The sequence below is a fragment of the Xyrauchen texanus genome, chromosome 32 (genome assembly GCF_025860055.1).
Source record: "Xyrauchen texanus isolate HMW12.3.18 chromosome 32, RBS_HiC_50CHRs, whole genome shotgun sequence".
NCBI lineage: Eukaryota > Metazoa > Chordata > Actinopteri > Cypriniformes > Catostomidae > Xyrauchen > Xyrauchen texanus.
Genome location: NC_068307.1, coordinates 30,225,136 through 30,244,800, shown reverse-complemented (window position 1 = coordinate 30,244,800; position 19,665 = coordinate 30,225,136). Strand labels below are relative to the sequence as shown.

Here is a 19,665-nt window from a genome sequence, read left to right as displayed (position 1 = left end):
CATAAACAACATGTGTGTTAACATGATTTTACTGTCATTAAATCACTTACTGACCACATCTGTGTGAAGATATAGATAATTTGATGATGTAATGTCAACAAACACTAAAACGACTGTAAAAAAAATTATGATTTAAACAACCTTAAAGTTCAAATAATACACAAGTTTTAACAGAAGAATTAATGCAAGTGCTTTTATTAAATTATAAGCTTCAGAGTTCGGTCTTTAAACTTCCATTATAAGTGTCTCACTGGAACACACATTTGTGCTTTTTATAAAGAAAAAGAGGAACGAGTCCAAATTAATTTTTGTGGTAATCAACATTATACCACAAATGCTGCCGATTGAGCTGAACTTGTATTGAACCCGGAATATTCCTTTAAGCCAGTTTGCCCCTAAAATTCTCATTACTGTAATGCACCTTTTACATTTGGTTACATTTGAGTTTTTTTCATTATTATTCCCATTCTCAAAGCTGATTCTCATTACTTTAATACTATATTATATTCATATAGTGTACACAGTATATACTATGTATGTATATATATATATATATATATACACACACTGGTGGCCAAAAGTTTGGAATAATGGACAGATTTTGCTCTTATGGAAATAAATTGGTACTTTTATTCACCAAAGGGACATTCAACTGATCACAATATATAGTCAGGACATTAATAATGTGAATAATTTCACATAAAACATTTGTACAATTGTCACACATTATACATACATTTCTGCATATACATGGTGAAATTATTTATTTTTCACATATCCCAGCTAAGCTGGGGTCAGAGTGCAGGGTCAGCCATGATACAGCACCCCTGGAGCAGAGTAAATAGGGTCAAGGGCCTTGCTCAAGGGCCCAACAGTGGTGTCTTGGTGGTGTTGGGGCTTGAACCCCTGACATTCTGGTCAGTAACCCTGAGCCTTAACTGCTGAGCCACCACTGCCCCCACATTATTCACATTCTTAAGCTACATCAAAGAGGTCTCATCATCTGCTTTACAGATCCTTGATATTCTAGCAGTCAGTTTGTCCAGATATTAGGTGACCTTTCACCCCACACTTCCTGTAGCACTTGACCTTTCACCCCACACTTCCTGTAGCACTTGCCATAGATGTGACTGTCTTATCGGGCACTTCTCACACACCTTACAGTCTAACTGATCCCACAAAAGCTCAATGGGGTTTAGATCCGTAACACTCTTTTCCAATTATCTGTTGTCCAATGTCTGTGTTTCTTTGCCCACTCGAACCTTTTCTTTTTGTTTTGAGCGGGTAGAATTCAATGAAGCTGTCAGCGGAGGACATGTGAGGCGTCTATTTCTCAAACTAGAGACTCTGATGTACTTCTCCTCTTGTTTAGTTGTACATCTGGTCTTCCACATCTCTTTCTGTCCTTGTTAGAGACAGTTGTGCTTTGTGTTTGAAGACTGTAGTTACACCTTTGTATGAAATCTTCAGTTTTTGGCCATTTCAAGCATCGTATTACCTTCATTCCTCAAAACAATGATTGACTGATGAGTTTCTACAGAAAGTTTCTTTTTTGCCATTTTTGACTTAATATTGACCTTAACACATGCCAGTCTATTTCATACTGTGCAACTCAAAAACAAACACAAAGACAATGTTAAACTTCATTTAATGATCCAAATATCTTTCAGCTGTGTTTGATATAATGGCGAGTGATTTTCTAGTATCAAATGATCAATTTATCATGATTACTCGAGGATAATGTGTTGAAGTGATGCTGCTGTCAAGATTTCATCAAAAATGACTTTTTTCCAATAGTGATGGTGCTGATTTATACGTCAGTAATGTCCCGAATATACTCTGTGATCAGTTGAATGTCACTTTGGTGAATTAAAGTACCGATTTCCTTCTGAAACAGAAAAATCTGTCCAATATTCCAAACAATTGGCCGCCAGTGTATATATATATATAAGTACAATGATTTTGTAATTAAAGCAGCATAAACAGTAGTACAACAAATAATGCCATGATATAAATACTCATTAATATATGATCATTTTTGTTATTTAATTTTCATGGCAAAATAAATAAAATCTTAACGGCCCAAAAACGTCGTCTTATTCAAAAAGTGGACTTGATTTCCTTTATGCAAAATTACATTTCTTATATTTTCTTTTAATTTGAGGCTGAGATATAACCTAGACATGATCTTGACAGGTTTTAAAAGCATTTTCCTCCCATCAGAAGATGCTGCACAGTTGTCATCTCACTAGAGAAGCGTGTTAATGTCACTCATCACCACCAGAGGGAGATATTGCATCAAAACACATGTGAACAATTGAATTGAAATGTTATAAAACATCATTTTATGAATATTAATGTATGTTTACCATGATATGAGCTGGTTTGCTGTTTAACCTCAATAAATGCTCTGCTGTTGTTATTGATCGTTTGGACCACTGATCTCTGAACAGACCAATAAAGGTCAAAGGTGAGAGCTGGAATGCAGCTGAACATGAAATGAACGTCTCTCGCCCTCACTTCATCAAAAGTCTTTGCTTCTTAAAGCAAAACAAATCGGTGAAATACTGTAAGCAATAAAAACGATGTGCTATAAGTGATTTTATCTGTACTATCATTTCCACAAACCGTATAGCCACACCCACTCCAAATATACCAAATTAATTTTATTGAGACCGACAAGAGCAGAAACGGTGTCAAAAACAACGGCAGTAAAACAGCGCCCTCAGCTGACAACTGTTGTGAGCAACATGGTATAAAAATGGCATTAAGCCTCAATAATTTACTGCAACTCCAATACAATGAACCCTTTTCACACAAGTCATCATCGTTGGGTAAACTCTGGTGACGATTGTGAAGAACAGATATAACCAGTGCCACTACAGTGTTCCTATATGCACAAATCCTAAAATAAATCATCCTGATTTGTGTTTCCATGAATTTCTGAACGATGCTGAACTTTGTATGAGCTCTGTCAGTTCAGGCAATTAAACACGAGGGAGATCGCGCCGTTATTAAATGAGGAAGCACTTTCATCTGTGGACAGTATTTACAAGATGAGGACTTGCAGCAGTCACTCCTGCTTCGATCTGATCTGTGCCGTCAGTTTCATTGGAACGATTACACATCACAACTGACACGTGTGTGTGTGTTTGACAGGGTTAAAAGTCGGATAGAGTGCGACATGTGTCTCTGCACTTATTCACATCCTGCTTTGCCCCCTTCAGGTAGGCTATAAGTTTCGCCAAGTACAACTCACAGATTTGGTAACTATGCCCTCTTTATTTTGGCATTTTTGCAATCTACGACCTAAAAATCTGTCCTTTGCGCCTTCTGATTTAACGCACAACCTCTCAATAATAATATATTTTTAGGGTCTGGGTATCTCAGCAAGTATTGACGATGACTATCACACCTGGAGTCATGAGTTTGAATCCAGGGTGTGCTGAGTGACTCCAGCCAGGTCTCCTAAGCAACCAAATTGGCCCGGTTGCTAGGGAGGGTAGAGTCACATGGGGTAACCTCCTCGCTATAATGTGGTTCGCTATAATGTGGTTCTCGCTCTCAGTGGATGAATAGAATGGCATGAAGCCTCCACACGCACTAAGTCTCCACGGTAACGCGCTCAACAAGTCACGTGATAAGATGCGCGGATTGACGGTCTCAGACGCGGAGGCAACTGAGATTTGTCCTCCGCCACCCGGATTGAGGCGAGTCTCTACGCCACCACAAGGACTTGGAGTGCATTGGGAATTGGGCGTTACTAATTGGGGAGAAAAGGGGAGGAAAAAAAGAAAAATAATAATAATACGTTTTTTATCGACTTACCTTGTAAATGTTGATGAATGATGCGCTCAATGTCTCCAAACGTAAATGCAGGAAAAACTTTTAAGGACTGTGAATACACAGACACCTCGGCAGCGGCCATAGCTGCTTTTTCCCAACTATGAAGACTTCCTCTTTGCGAACACGGAAGTGTGAAAAATGTCCATGAGAATGCCCAAAAAGATTGAAAGCCAGAATACGTTATTGACTATCCCGCAGATACGTTTTTGTTTGCTGTTTATAGAGACAGAGACCAGTGAAATATCTCACTAAGTGACAGTACTTGTGTTCTGTTAGTGCAACGTACGATATCGATCGTAGCGGAAAGCGCTCATGCGAACTACTGTTGCTATGGTTACCTCATGAAGCGAATGCAAAGTCTGTTTTCCAGAGCTAGGAGTAGGCAGTCTGAGGACTTCAGGTGATAATCCTTTTAAATGTAAACTTTTTGGCATATGTACACATGTATCTTATCGTCCAGTAGTAACTGAAAGTGTTCAAGCGGCATACGGTTACCTCCTCAGGAACACAACTTCCCATGTGAAAACAAGCACCGTTGTTGAAATGTTCCTTGAGTAACATGTGTAATATAGAATTAAAATACTTTAGGGTACTTTTTAAGACACCCCCAGCCTTTTGTTGTCTTGCCCTTGGGGGGTAATTAGGGGTATCTTAATTAGGGCCGCACACAAGGGTGTAATTTGGCTTGAACACAGTGTGAAGCATTTACATATCTCCATTGATCATGCTATAAATAATGGTGGGGTTGTACTTGCTTGTTTTGATTACCCCCCATCCCCCCTGGAATCCATGCCCCACAGACAACACACATCCCGTCAAACCCCCGGTAATTCACACCCTAAAGATGTAAATGTTTAGAGGGGCTTCGCCACCCCCTTCCAGCTCCTCCCTTCATAGCTTCTTGAAGCACCTCTGGAGTTCATCTGTTACTACAGACTGGAACTTTAATGGGGACACACTGACCCCAAATCCGTTGTATGGAAAATAAACGCTCATTTATATGATTATAGAGTTGTTATAATGTCTCTTTTGTGCACTGTTGGGGTTCTGACTCTACTGGTGTCGGTCCAGTGTCTGACCCGAGATCAGCTCTTTGATTATGGGGTCCAGTTTGGTGATGAGATTCTGGAGTCTGGAACTGACTCCGTTCTAGAACTCGACCTGGACCAGACTCTGTTCTTCTTCAAAGGGACGTTTGACAAAGTTTACGTAAGTACATTTCAATACAACACATTCTTTCTATTGTTGTTTTTCAGTTTGGTATTCTTAACCTTTTTGGGGGGGAATAATTGTAATTTGTTTGTTTTTTTGTTCAGCACTTTGAGAAACTAATTTAGTTTATTCACCCATTCATTCATTATTTATATATTTTTAATTGATCATTTAATTCTTTTTAATATTGGACGTCACCGCATGAATAAGAAATTCTATTTAAATGAAATTAACATTCCATTTGAATATTGAATATAATTATTGTGTACAAATGATTATAACTGAAGTTTGAGAGATTTGACATTTATTTATATTCAGGGTTGTGAGGGTTAATTTTGAAATACAGATTACATGCTGTCAAAAGTACAGTCAGACAAAATACACAAATATATTCTCTGAAAAACCTAAATATCTTATGCAGTGTTGTTTCTAAAACAAGGTAAATCAAACTGATCTTGTTTTAAGGATTTTTAGATATTTTTACAGGAAAACAATACAAAAATTATTATTATCAAGAATATGATTTTTGCCCTAATATCAAAGATCTTACTAGAAAAAAGAAATTATAATCCAATGTTAATTTTCTTGATATAAAATATGATGGTGTCTGGTCACATGGGCATGTATAAAATGGCTAGAAATAGCATTTTAGCTTAGCGTAAAGCTAACAATTTACACAAGGTTTTTTGTATTTTGTATTTTAAATGCGTAACACCGTTACACCCCAACACTGTTTATAGTTTTAGTAGGCTTAAAGAATGTATGAAAAGTCCTGATCTAACTAACTAAGAAAATGTATTTAACAAATGTATTGATTCTGAGTTTGCAGGAATTTCCTTCATTGTGTTTGATCATACGAGCACATTGATTACATCTCTAAACTCGCTCTGATCTACCAAAACAGACATAACACAGCTTATCAGGATCTCATATCGACGGCTGCACATTAATGACCTCACCACATCCTACTCTTTGTCTTTTTTTTAAAGCTGTCTACAGTAAAACCCCCATATGGAAAGAAAACAGTGGAGAGAGACATAAATATTTACCTTAGGTGTCTGTCTTGTTATTCCCCTGTAGATATAGTCATTATTTGGGGGTTTGTTTAAGTTCTGGAGTGAGTTCAAGAGATTTACAAGTTTTAAATGAATAAAATCAGTCATGTGTAAGTCTTTTTTCCCTAAACAATCATATTTTACCTTCGTCAAGTTCCCTAAATGCTCACTTTCCAATGTAAGCCAAGACAGTCTTTAGTAAAGCACATAATGCATTGAGTTTCCACCGTCAGGGCCGTATAATTCTCAAACATGAACCCCTGTTGTTCCAGCAGTTGTGCCCCACTATTCATTCAACATATTGGTGAATTTGAATGATGTCATTGTTTGTCGAGCATCTTCACCTACCGTCACCATAGGAGCCAATCTGAAGCCAATTACCATTCATAAGCGGTTATCTGAAGTATGTTTGTATGGTTTGTTGTTCTGCCAGCTTAGAAGACTTGACAAGAATGGCAGAAGTTGTGAAGTTTAGACCAGCTGGAACTAATTGATAAATTAACTAAAAACTAAATCTGTAGGTGCTGCTTACTACAAAATTCCCAGTTTGCTTTAACATATTTCAGTTTGTACAGAAAACTTTCCTATCATTTTGCTTATGAATATGTAAGATATTATTATATCTTTTGGTAGTTTTCCTTGTCTTTAAAGGATTAGTTTATCATGATAATTCCTGTGTTGTTGTAACTCTATATGACTTTCTGTCTTTTTCTGAACACAAAGGGAGAAACTGTGAGTAAATGTTGTGCTCAGTGATGTCACAATGGCAGTTTATGGTGACGCCTCTTCAAGATTCAAAAGAACACAAAAGTATCATTCAGAAGTCTAATTAATTATTCATGAGACTCATGATTGTTATGAAAGGACACGATAAGATTTGATGAGAAACTGAAATCTAAAGTATTATTTAGTGTAAATGTTCACTGTTGATCTCTCGTGTGTGTTCATGATAGTGCACGAGAGCAACAGTTCACGAACCCCCTCACGACATTGGGGCGTTCAAGCGATAACTCGTTTTGTTTATCTAAAAACAGGTCCTCCACAGTTATAGCGACAACAAAGAACGATGAAATTACGCACATACATTCTGAAGGTGCACTGAGGCGGAAATACATCGAAACGGTCAAAGACATCCTATGTTTACATACACCAACAATTAAAAATAGCGTGGATTGGTTAAGGAACGCGTCAGCAGCTGAATGAGAGAATTGCTTCTGCCTTTGAGGGTTGTAACTTGACATCGCATCTTTCAAAAGCAGCGAAATAGATGGTTTAGTTCATGTTGCTATACAAAATAATAAAAAATAGTTCAAATGGGTCCCCTTTGGTGTTACACATGGCCTTCCGTCTGGACTTGAACTATGCGCTAGTGGGTGGGGCCAAGGGTGCGATGAGATGTTGTGGGATGTGTAAATGCAAATGTGTTGTGACATCATTAACACAGAGATGTTACAGCAGGGTGGCAACTATAAATACTCTTTTCAGACTGGGGTGGACGTTATGAGTTCTGAAATGTACAGCGTGTCTAAATACCAAGGAAAGCGCGATTCTCCATTTCCTGACCCCTTTAAATCCTTACATATTCCCCTTTCCTTGTGTGTTCATTTGTTAAAGATTTTGGCTTATTTCATTTTGTTTTCAGCTACCAATAAAGGCCAAAATACACTTCAGTTGTCAACGTGCCGGAACGTCTCGCGCACATCAGCAGCCTAGTTTTTTGCATCTGTCGCTACTAAAGAATATAACAAAAGCAATCGTAGTGCGCATCCATCGAATACGTCCAGAGGGGTTTGTGTTCATAAGAGTTTACTTTGAAATAATAAACCGTAGTACTTTAAGCTCCATTGAACCCATTTTGCCAAGTTTAAATCCATTCTACAGATTTCTGTATGTGAAGGCTCGGCCTGATGATGAATCTGCCAAAGCATTGGTCTTTATGTTATATGTCTGGCTATATCTCTCCCCCCATCCGTTGACGCAACCTCCCCTTGGAATGACATATTCCATACGGACACTTCCACGGATAGCGGACACACAATTGTAAAGATTGTCAAGAATGTTGACTTTATTCGGTTTCAGATAACAGCTTCCGTTGAGTAACAGAAGTTTCTAAGTGCCTTCTTGAGGAAACAGAGATGCCATTGTATGATTCCAGAAGGATCTGCAATGTCTTTGTGGGAATTCTTGTTTCTTTCCTCGATGCATCGTTTAGGTTTTGCCTGAGGCTTCAGAGCGTCATCAATGCAGATCTGTGGTAACTTTGATTACTTCCCCTCTCAACAGCCTTTTATATAAGCACTAACTCCTTTCCTGCTTTGCCCCATTCATTTCTGAGAGCATTGATGTTCCTGATTGAACTTATCAAACAAAGATGGCTGTTTTAGCTGGTTTTAACACAATAAAAATTTAGAAGAATGTCTAATTGCCATTGGAACTTAATTTCAGTTCAGGATAAGGTCTTCGGTCTGAAGCATGTAGGATAGTGTTTATTTATTCTGGACCTCAATGTTGACTCAACCCAGTAACAAAATTGTTTAGCATAAACAAAAATCCCACATAAGTACCCCCTAAAGGGATAGTTCTCCCAAAAATGAAAGTTCTGCCATTATTTACTCACCATCATTTCATTGATTTTCTTTCATGGAACACAAAAGTTAGGCAGAATGTTACATAGTATCATTGTATGGAATCAGGATACACTGAATGTGAATGGTGACTGAGGCTTCATTTGTGTTCCACAGAAGAAAGAAAGTCAAACAGGTTTGGGACAACATAGGAGTAAATTATTACAGGACTTTCATTTGAAGTGGAACCATCCATTTTAAATCAAACATCATTTATTGATAATATGAATTATTAAAAGTGCGATTTTTTTTCATGCACAAAAAGTGTCTTGAGATATCTCACCGGTCTCTGTGACAGCTCTAGTCTCTGTAAACAACAAACAAAAGCATGTCCGCAGACAATGACACTTTCTGCCTGTCAATCATTTTGCATGTTCTCATAGTATTGTAGTTGCAGATAATTATTGAGGCATAATGGCATTTTTAAGCCATGATGTTCATAACAGCTGTCAGTTGAGGGCGCTGTTTTACTGCTGTTGTTTTTAACATCCGTTTTTACTCTCAATAAAGCTCATTTTAGTATCTTTGGAGTTGGGGATTATGGAAAGAGGGGGTGTGGCTAATCCAACGGCTCAGTATTGTGGATGCAAAAGACTGAAATCACTTACAGCACCTTTAATTGATTTAAAGGAACAGTTCACCCAAAAATTGTCATACTTATAATTTACACATATGACATCCTAAACACGTGACTTTTTCTTCTGCAGAACATAAACAAAGATATTTTCAAGAATGTATAATAATGTAAAACATTGTAAAAACATTCAAGCTCCAAAATGGACATAAAGGCAGCATAAAGGTAATCCATACTCAAATGGTTCAATCCATGTCTTCTGAAGCACTATGATCAGTTTGGGTGAGAAACAGACCAAAATATGAGTCCTTACTCACTATAAATATTGACATCCGCACTTTCTTTGGCGCGATCATTATTACTCTTCCTCGTGCTTGATGCATGCACCGAGCGTTGTACACAAACCAGATATAGTTTTGCCAGGTTCGCAGTTTAAAAATTCGGACTTAAATCTTGATTTAAAACCACACGAGTCGTATGGAATAACTTTTATATATGATGAGATCATTTTTTGATAAACTATCTCTTTAATATTTCATTAGTTGCATTTTACTTGCATTTAGCTTTGTTACCCTGTCTGTAGGGAATTCTGTGAATGATTGCGTGCAGTGGTTTACCACATTATATAGGGTTGAAGTTACTTTCCTTCTCCCACAATTCACTGCTCTCCCTTGCTGGGAATTCCATCCTAGGAATTCGACTGATGCATCAGGTCTCTCTTTGTTTCCTGTTCAATTCTTCTCTCCTGTTGCTTGTTTCCCGTACCCCTGCAGTCCAGGACGGGGTTGTGTTGCTTTAGTGAGTGTGTTTAGAGGTCCTCCAGGTGCCTTTGATATCTCCTGCCGTCCCCTGAGGCGATGCATGTGACCGGCCTTCCTCCACCATGAGAAACAGCTGCAGAGACTGGCGGGGGTGGAATTATTCAGGACTCAAATCTACAGTGGGACCAAATCTCCTTTCTGGCTTCTCGAAAGGGACAGTATACACAAAAATGAAAATTTCGTCATAATTTTGTCACCCATGTTGTTCCAAATTCATATGACTTGCTCTTTGCCGTGGAACAGAAAAGGATGATGTTTCAAAGAATATTCACTTTGTTCTTCTCCATTCTTTTCCATTTCCAATGGAGTAATCAAACACCCTTACCTAAACTGTCCTCTCTTGTAGCTTTTCCAAATCAAATCAGTTCACTTTCATACAAATTTACATATATGTATCAAGATATTTTTGTGAATCAATTAGTTTAGATGATTCATGTACCCCCTGCATTGTTTTCAGTCATCGGACATCGTTTTCCAAAGTAAAGTAAAGGTAATGGAGATCATTTTCAAAACGCCATTCAAGTGTGGATGAGACTTAAACGTAACAAAATAAATGCGTTCTCAGTTTCCTAATGCCATTGTTTTTAAAATATGTATTAACGTACTAGAGCGCTATCGAAATGCTCCATTTTCAGTGTCAGAAAACACCATTCTAATGTGGATGAGAAGCGTAACGTAGCCAAATTAATGAGTTTCCTAGCGTCATCGTTTTACGAAGTATGAAGTTGTGCAGAGCATTTTCGAAACGCGCCATTTTCGGTGGAAGAAAATGCCATACTAGTATGAATGAGTGCTGTAAACATAGCGGAGTTAATGAGTTTTCAGTTTCCTAGCGCCATCGTTTTACGTCATCGTCATACAAATTATGGGGTAATGGAGAACGTTTACGAAAACAAATGGTTTTCGGTGGAGGAAAATGCTGTTTAGCTACAGCGTCCCCAACTGTCCTTGTGTGGTCTACTTCACACCTTCTGAAGCTTTGTATGATGAACAGACCTACATTTATGTTGTTATTTGGCGATTAGCGATAGTAATCCTGATGCTAGACTTTGCAAACACCACTAAATATTGGCTTGACTTTGGGGGGAATCTGTCACGTAATTTGAGACGGTCTTGTTTGGATTGGTTTGGCCTCTAGAAATAGGAGATGTCTTCCATCAACTCAAGCTTCACAACACTACAAATGACCCAAGATAAGTGTGTGACCTGTCCCTGCAGAGGTGGGCTAATCCTTTGAGACAAAATGTTTGTTTCAGCTGCCGCCTGTCTGTATACGTTTTCCATCACGCTGTTCAGGTTCTGTTGGAGAATCTTAAGTCAATACCTGTTGTTTACTCACCTTGAAGATGCATCCATATGCTTTAATCTCTCGTGTGCTCTTCTATTCAGAACTTACTGGCCACCTTAAAGCAAAGTTATCGTTCATTTCTCAGCTGCTGTGGTTCTCAGCTGTATCCTCATCAGGTTTGTGGGTAATGACAAGCAGACGTCAAACACTAATTATGGCTGTTTGCTGGAGACTCTTCTGTTGTCACTTTGGTGTAAAGAGCTCGACTCATTCATTTATTGGTTTGCTGTTAAACAGTGGCCCTGAGGAGCCAGTCTTGTAAGGTAATTATCTAGATAGCATTTTAAAGCATCATATTCGCTCTTATGACTCAAACGCTGTTCCTAAAGATACTGACGTACAAGCACATGGAAAGCCGTAGTATACGTTGACTTTTAGAATGTAGCTGCCTATGTAGACAGTTGAACCATTGCGTTTGTGTTTTCTTTTTATGTCTATGGCAATTTTTGTCTGCTAACATTGCTTGGTTTCTGATATTTCACCCCAATGGATAAAGAAATGGAAAATCTTCTAACAGTGATGTTGTGTCATGTTGTCTCTTTCGCAAAGATCTCCTGCTGTTACTTACAGCAATTGCCAGAAACTTGTTAAAGAAAACGCTTTTACACACACAAACGCAGTTTAAATGTCACACACCTTTAAAAGGCTGTTTGCACGGCAGTGTAACATGCTAAATAACCATTAGCAAAGGAAGATCAGAGAAAAACGTGACTGTTTGGATTCATGAGGCGTCAGGTAAACATGTTGTTTTGTCTCTTCCTGGAGGAAAACTTCTAATCATGTGTGTTTTTTATCATTTACAGTACAGACTGTAATTAAAACTATATTTTAGCACAAGGCCATTAAAAAAGCATATCTTAACCCCTTAAATTTTAAAAGCTCGCCATTCACACACACTGTGGACTAATTGCAAACAACTGGTCTAATTTTATTTATTTTCTTTTATTTTTTTTATTTTTCAGAAATCCCCTTAGAGATTATACATAACATTTTATTGAAAACATATATTTTTCTGTTGGTTTGTTTAGCATGATTTTCCTGCTGATTGGCATAATTTTGTTCTAGACATCTAAGATATACAATTTGATTATTCAGCCAAACAAGTTCACAGACAAGTAAAAAAAAAATTATAATATATAAATATATATATATTTTTTTTAGAAAAAAAAAAAATCAGCTTTTAGCTAGTTGAGGTTTACAGCAGCAGTTATCGGCACATTAAACAGATGTTTGTATTTGATGACTTTCACTTTCTGATTCTTTTGAAAATATTTCAGACTGTGGCATAAGTGCAACAAAATAAACTATACAGTCATATTCATGAGAATGAGAGCTTTCATTTGATATATGATGTGAAGGACTTTTATTTTCATATAATTATTTCTACCCCATTACCTTTAGGAGGCGCTAATTTTCAACGCAAATGTTTTTAGGCCTTATTTTGTTAAAGTAACATAAATGCAGGAGTGATGTCTATCTCTGATTCTAAGCTTTCAAATGATGCCTTGCATGTCTGACTTATTTATATGGAAACAACATTTTAAGTGTAAAGATTTTCCGCAATACCTAACCCCCACTTTGGACCCCCCAGCGGTTCCAACAGAATTATAGACGTAACATCTGCTATTGATTCTCGCTCTCTCTTTTAGACTTTTATAGGAAATGTGTGTTGCGTTTAGAAGAATGAGGCATTTATTGGTATTTCTTAAACTTCGGGCACTTTAACCACTGTGGAAACACATTTTTTCCCACCACAGCGTCATTTCCAGCACATCTCAAATTCTGTAATGTGTTTAATAGAATTCTGTGCTGGAAATGACGCTATTGAAATAAAAAAAATTCCTCCCCAATTTGGAATTCCCAATGTGCTCCAAGTCCTCGTGGTGGCGTAGTGACTCGCCTTGATCCGGGTGGCGGAGGACAAATTTCAGCTGCCTCCGAGACATAGCGCGTGGAGGCTTCACGCTATTCTCCTCGGTGTCCACGCACAACTCAACACACGCCCCACCGAGAGCGAGAACCACATTATAGCGACCACGAGGAGGTTACCCCATGTGACTCTACCCTCCCTCGCAACCGGGCCAATTTGGTTGCTTAGGAGACCTGACTGGAGTCATTCAGCACGCCCTGGATTCAAACTCACGACTCCAGGAGTGATAGTCAGTGTATTTATTGCTGAGCTACCCACACCCCCGAAATTGAATTTGAAATTTTTTCCAAATAAATGAACTCCATTGTCTTGCCAAGATTAATTTTAGAGCTAACTTTTTATGAATCCTAAAAACACACAATTAAATCATATTTTTTTTTTAACTTTTTGTATAATTTGGCAAAATTACAGGTTGATTGGAAGTGATGGCCAAGAAAAAGTTATTCACTGATACAGTTATTCACCCTCTTCATTCTACATTCTACACCCTTTGCAGGTCAGCACCAATGGCTTTATATCACTGGCCGAACCCACAACTGAATCGGAGTATCTGGGGAAAATGCCAGCCCGTTTTGGTATGATCGCAGCATTCCTGGGAGACCTGGACACTAGCGATGGGATCGGGAAAGTCTATTTCCGGCAGGACAGAAGCCCAGACGTGCTCCAAAGAACGGCCGATCACATTAGCCAGGCGTTTCCTTCTGACGATGGGATCGAACCCACCCATGCCCTCATCGTCACCTGGGAGAATGTGGCGGCTCAAGGTGGACCAGGAAGAGGAGATGAGTTTCATGATGTGGTACGTGAGTCTGTTTGAAATTTTATAGGTCATTTAAATGTATTTGTATAATGCTTGTTTTTGTGTAATGCACATGGTACCAAAGCAGCTTGACAAAAATAAAATGTGGCTTACAAAATGTTGTCCTTTTGAATCCACTGCAAATTCGGTTCAGAATCAATTCTGGTGTGACATACCCACTTTTCAACATCCAATCAATTTCTGATGGATTAAATAACATCTTGTCCAACATTTTGTCCAACACATCTTGTTTCACTCATAAATATGTCACATATTGGAAGTATAATGGCCTGTAAACATGGCTGGACCTAAGAAGGGGCTAGGAGGTCCCCCTGAAATTTTTCTTGGAAACTTCAGACAGCACTACCCCGTTGAAGAGACAACCAGTTGCCTACCATAAAGCCCAAAGTATACTTCGGTTAGACACGAATGCTAGTCATCTGCGTACAGGACACATAATGCAAATTTTGTCATCAGCAGAGAGCTGGAGCACTGAATGAATGCAGCCTGATTTTTCTAACCGCACATACTCTGAACGTGCAGTATGCGCCTGGAATTATTTGCACTGATTAGTGGGTCCACAAGGTGACAACACTCACATTTGAGCCGTTTCTGTCACAAAGAAATGTTAAAAGAAGATGTAATCGCCACTTAACTTCAAGAGATGAAGTGAAATCAACAACAGTGGATGTGCAGGTCAAGAGCACGTGTGTGAGGAGATCAGGAGATACTATAACTCGAGTCTGAAGGAATATAAAGACATTTATGGGTCTAAACTCTTGAAGACAAATAGTCCAGTCTCTCATTACAGTTGTAGCGTGCATGCAGCCAACCTCCTGTGTATGCGCGCACTGTCAAATGAAGTATACTTTGAAAGGCTGAACGTTCAAATATATGCTAAGCGTTCGCGTAAAAACCTAAGTATACTTTGGCCGTTAAGATCAAAATACTGTACCCCCAAAGTTTGCATCCTCGTAATGCCCATGTCTGTGAACATGTTGATGTTTGATTTTTCATCTAATTTCTCCCTTCTCAAATGTAAACCTGTTCGTTGCATGATCTCTTGCAGAGAAACACTTTTCAGCTTGTTGTGGCAAACATGGAATCAGCGACTTACGCCATCCTGCTGTACCCTGAAGAGGGCATGCAGTTTGTTTCCACACTTACAGATGGTGAAGATCAGCCGGTTCACGTTGGGTTCAATGAGGGTTTAGTCTCTGGCTGGTTTAGTTGGTCTAATCAAGGAACTTATTATCGTGTCACTGACGACACCGAGGAGTCGGTTAATGCTTTGACACAGTAAGTGCTAATTTTCAACGTGTTTCTTTTTCTTTTTTGGTTTTATGACAGTTCTCTAGATATTAAGTTTTATATTGCACATCAAGTGGCCACCCAAAGCGAAACAAAATGGTTTGGTAAACAAAATATTTCTCAAAGGAATATTCCAGGTTCAATACAAGTTAAGCTCAATTGACATCATTTGTGGCATACTGTTTAGTCCTTTAAACTGAAACATTGAAATGTAATAAAATGACTTTGCCACATTTATTTACACCAAAATACCATAGAGTTTGATTGGAGCATTGGGCTTAATGTCAATAACAAAACATATGGGAAGTGTTTTCTCCTCCCTTTTAACAGTTGTTTGGCCTATTTATTTTGAACTGCTGAAGTTAAAGTATGGCTTCATTCCCCCATTGGTCTTATTGAAGTGTTACACTCCATTCTTCAAAACTTTCAGGACTACCAACTCTGGCAGACATGGCGTTTGGGTGTATGAGATTGGTACATCACCGTTATTCACCTCCATCACGCCCGGCGACGTCACAGAGGTTCCCACGGAAGAGGCCGTGACAGAGCTGCCTGTTTCTGAAACGCCGGCGATACTGAGATACTATGAAGTAGAGCTTGAGACCTCCGAGTCGCCCGCATATGACATTACCACAAAAGAACAGCCAGATTCAACCATCCCCGATCAGTCTCGATATAGATATGTGCAGCCGCGTCGACCACAAACGCCTCAACAGCCTCAGAACCCTCAGGTGCTGATCATCGATGAAGATGATCTGAACGTTAACGGTGAGAGACACTTACACTGTACAATTTTTACATTGAATCAAGATATCAACAATTACATTTTCAATAGTTAAAATGCTAACTCGCGTCTGAGACCGTCAATCCGCGCAACTTATCACGTGGCTTGTTGAGCGCGTTACCGTGGAGACGTAGCACATGTGGAGGCTTCATGCTATTCTCCGCGGCATCCACGCACAACTCACCACACGCCCCACCGAGAGCAAGAACCACATTATAGTGACCACGAGGAGGTTACCCCATGTGACTCTACCCTCCCTAGCAACCGGGCCAATTTGGTTGCTTAGGAGACCTGACTGGAGTCACTCAGCACACCCTGGATTCAAACTCACGACTCCAGGTGTGATAGTCATCGTCAATACTCATTGAGCTGCCCAGACCCCCTTTAAATTCTTTATTAAAAAATTTAGTTTCTACCAATAAAAAACACAATTATTGATATCTGTATTTTCACATTTCATATGTCAGTCGCTCCTGTTCAAAAAGCAATTACAGATATACAGTAATTAATTTCTTACTAGTTGAAATTCCAAATTCACATCTCAGCTGTGTACTTTTAAGTAGTACAAATAAACAAATAAACAAATGTATATCAGTAATTAATTGTTACTAATACAAATGCTTATTCCTGATATCAACAAATGAATAACAACTAGTAAAAACGCTAATTTTTGCTAATTTTGAAATTTATTTCAGCATTATAGATTTAGTATTTCAGATATCAAAAAATGTAAGAGTAATTCTATCTGTCTGTCTGTCTGTCTATTGATTGATCTGTCTGTCTGTCTGTCTGTCTGTCTATTGATTGATCTGTCTGTCTGTCTGTCTGTCTATTGATTGATCTGTCTGTCTGTCTGTCTGTCTGTCTATTGATTGGTCTGTTTGCTATCGACCTTTTCGTCTGTCGGTCTTTCTGTCTGTTTCTGTCCGTCTATATGTCTGTCTGTCTATTGATTGCAAATTATCTTTTGGTCTGTCTGTATGTCTTTTGATAAATTTGTCTGTCTATCTGTCTGTCTTTCTATATGTCTGTCTGTCGGTCTGTTTATTGATTAGTCTGTTTGCTATCGATCTGTAAATTTGTCTCCTTGTCTGTTTCTGTCCATCTATATGTCTGTCTGTCTATCTGTCTATCAATATTTCAGTCTATCTCTGTCTGTCTGTCTGTCGATCGGTCTGTCTTTCGATTGATCTGTTTGCTATCTATCTGTTTGTCTGTCTGCCTGTTTATCGATCTGTCTGTCTGTCGATCTGTCTGTCTATTGATCTGTCTGTCTGTCTGTCTATCTATTGATCTGTCTATTGATCTGTCTGTCTATCTGTCTGTCTGTCTATTGATCTGTCTGTCGGTCTATCTGTCTGTCTGTCTATTGGTCTGTCTGTCTGTCTGTCTATCTGTCTGTCTGTCTATTGATCTGTCTGTCTGTCTTTCTGTCTGTCTGTCTGTCTGTCTATCTGTCTGTCTGTCTATTGATCTGTCTGTCTATCTGTCTATTGATCTGTCTGTCTGTCTGTCTATCTGTCTGTCTATTGATCTGTCTGTCTGCCTGTCTATCTGTCTGTCTGTCTATTGATCTGTCTATCTATATACGGAACTTTATGTTTGTCTATCTATCTTTCTGTCTGTCTGTCAAGGCTTTTTAAAAATGTTAAAAGCCTTGATAAACGCTCCATTTATTATTATATTTGCATCATATTATTGTGTTGAAAATCTGTCCATTTTTATATTCACTCTACTGTCACGTCTTAACACCTAAACCGTAATGAAAATGTTTTCTTTTTTTAAATAGTTTTTGCATATAAATATGAGACGTGTTCCAGCAACAAGCACAAGTGTTCTGCTTTCGCCGACTGCAGAGACTACGCCAACGGCTACTGCTGTCATTGCAAGCCAGGTTACTATGGCAACGGCAATGATTGTGTTGCTGAAGGTAAGATTAAGAGTAAGAACATTCAAACTCACAAAGAATGAAGTCACAGCAACATTTTAACACAACTCAAAACATACCTCCTCAGGATGTGTTATCCATTGATTGTGTTTCAATAACATAAAATCATTTTTGGAAGAACAAAGTATTAGTGTCTGAGACTTGGTTGTAAATAATCAGCTTTTTTTGTTCTTGCTAAGCAACAATAATTCCATTAATGTTTCATCATATTTGAGTTGAGAATTATACTCATATTTCTCGAATCGTCAGGTAAACCTCAGAGAATGAACGGCAAAGTCAACGGCAGAGTCTATGTTGGTAACGCTCCCTCTCCAGTGGAGTTCTCCAATAATGACCTTCATTCGTATGTGGTGACCAATGACGGGCGAGCGTACATCGCTATCAGCAGTATTCCGGCCAGTATTGGACCGTCTCTGCAACCGCTGCCGCCTCTCGGAGAAGCCATTGGATGGGCATTTGCCCTGGAGCAGCCCAACTATCAGAACGGCTTTAGCATCATTGGTACGAGCCGTTTTCTGCTTGTCTTCTTTATAGCTTTTTTGTTGTTGCTTGTTTACTCCATAAAGTCAACCCCTTTATTGATTATTAGCATGACATTTAAAGTATTGTTGTAGATAGTACTGTATTAAAAATCCCAGAGGTCCTGCTTCAAATTCGTCTCATATCTCAAAACTCAATAAAACAGCGTTCCTTTATCTTCACGCAAGCTTTTCTTTTGAGTTGCTGTTCCAACCTATGAGATCCAGCTGTCTCCTGTTCCTCAGAAACAAGTGAAAACACATGCTCAGGGTCGCTCCCTACTTGGTGATCCCTTGATGTCTGAGGAGCTGGAATTCTCTGGAGCTCAGGATGTTTCTGGGCTCAGTTCCCTCTCATTCTTTCTATGTCCACAGGTGGTGTGTTCACCCGCCAGGCCGAGGTCACCTTCCAGCCTGGCAACGAGAAGCTGACCATCAGGCAGGAGTTCAAAGGTATCGATGAACACGATCACCTGGTGATCAGCACGGAACTGGACGGAAGGATTCCTGAGGTGCCTCGTGGAGCCACGGTCCAAATCGATCCCTACAACGAGATTTATCAGTATTCCAGCAACTGTGAGTGTACTGTCTTGGAAACGTAATGGTGCTGGATAGCTCCATGACCTTTAAGTGCAGCTGGAAATATTGAAATTTGCACATTAACCCTTTAAACTATATGGACCCGCTGGAGGATCCAAAGGGGGCGCTATATCGCAATCAAAGTTTATGCTTAAAGGGTTAAAAGTCCCCGTATACATAAAGTAAGTCAGACATATGAGGTATCATTTGAACCATATTTTTGCATTTAAGTTACATAAATAACAAAATAAGTCCTGAAAACATTCACGTCGCATAGTAGCGCCCCCTAGTTGTAATGTGGTAGAACTGTTAATAT

General features: G+C 38.9%; 1 protein-coding gene across 1 annotated transcript in view; it reads left to right on the top strand.

The window, feature by feature from the left end:
• The first annotated feature begins 4,794 nt into the window (after positions 1-4,794).
• Positions 4,795-19,665, top strand: part of LOC127626164 (nidogen-1-like) — a 36,518-nt gene continuing 21,647 nt past the window's right edge. The window contains exons 1-7 of the mRNA XM_052101753.1: positions 4,795-5,055; positions 13,907-14,209; positions 15,279-15,508; positions 15,951-16,288; positions 18,094-18,234; positions 18,502-18,753; positions 19,146-19,346. Of these exons, the coding sequence (XP_051957713.1) occupies positions 4,867-5,055; positions 13,907-14,209; positions 15,279-15,508; positions 15,951-16,288; positions 18,094-18,234; positions 18,502-18,753; positions 19,146-19,346 (1,654 nt within the window). The 5' untranslated portion in view covers positions 4,795-4,866. The remainder of the gene's footprint in view (positions 5,056-13,906; positions 14,210-15,278; positions 15,509-15,950; positions 16,289-18,093; positions 18,235-18,501; positions 18,754-19,145; positions 19,347-19,665) is intronic.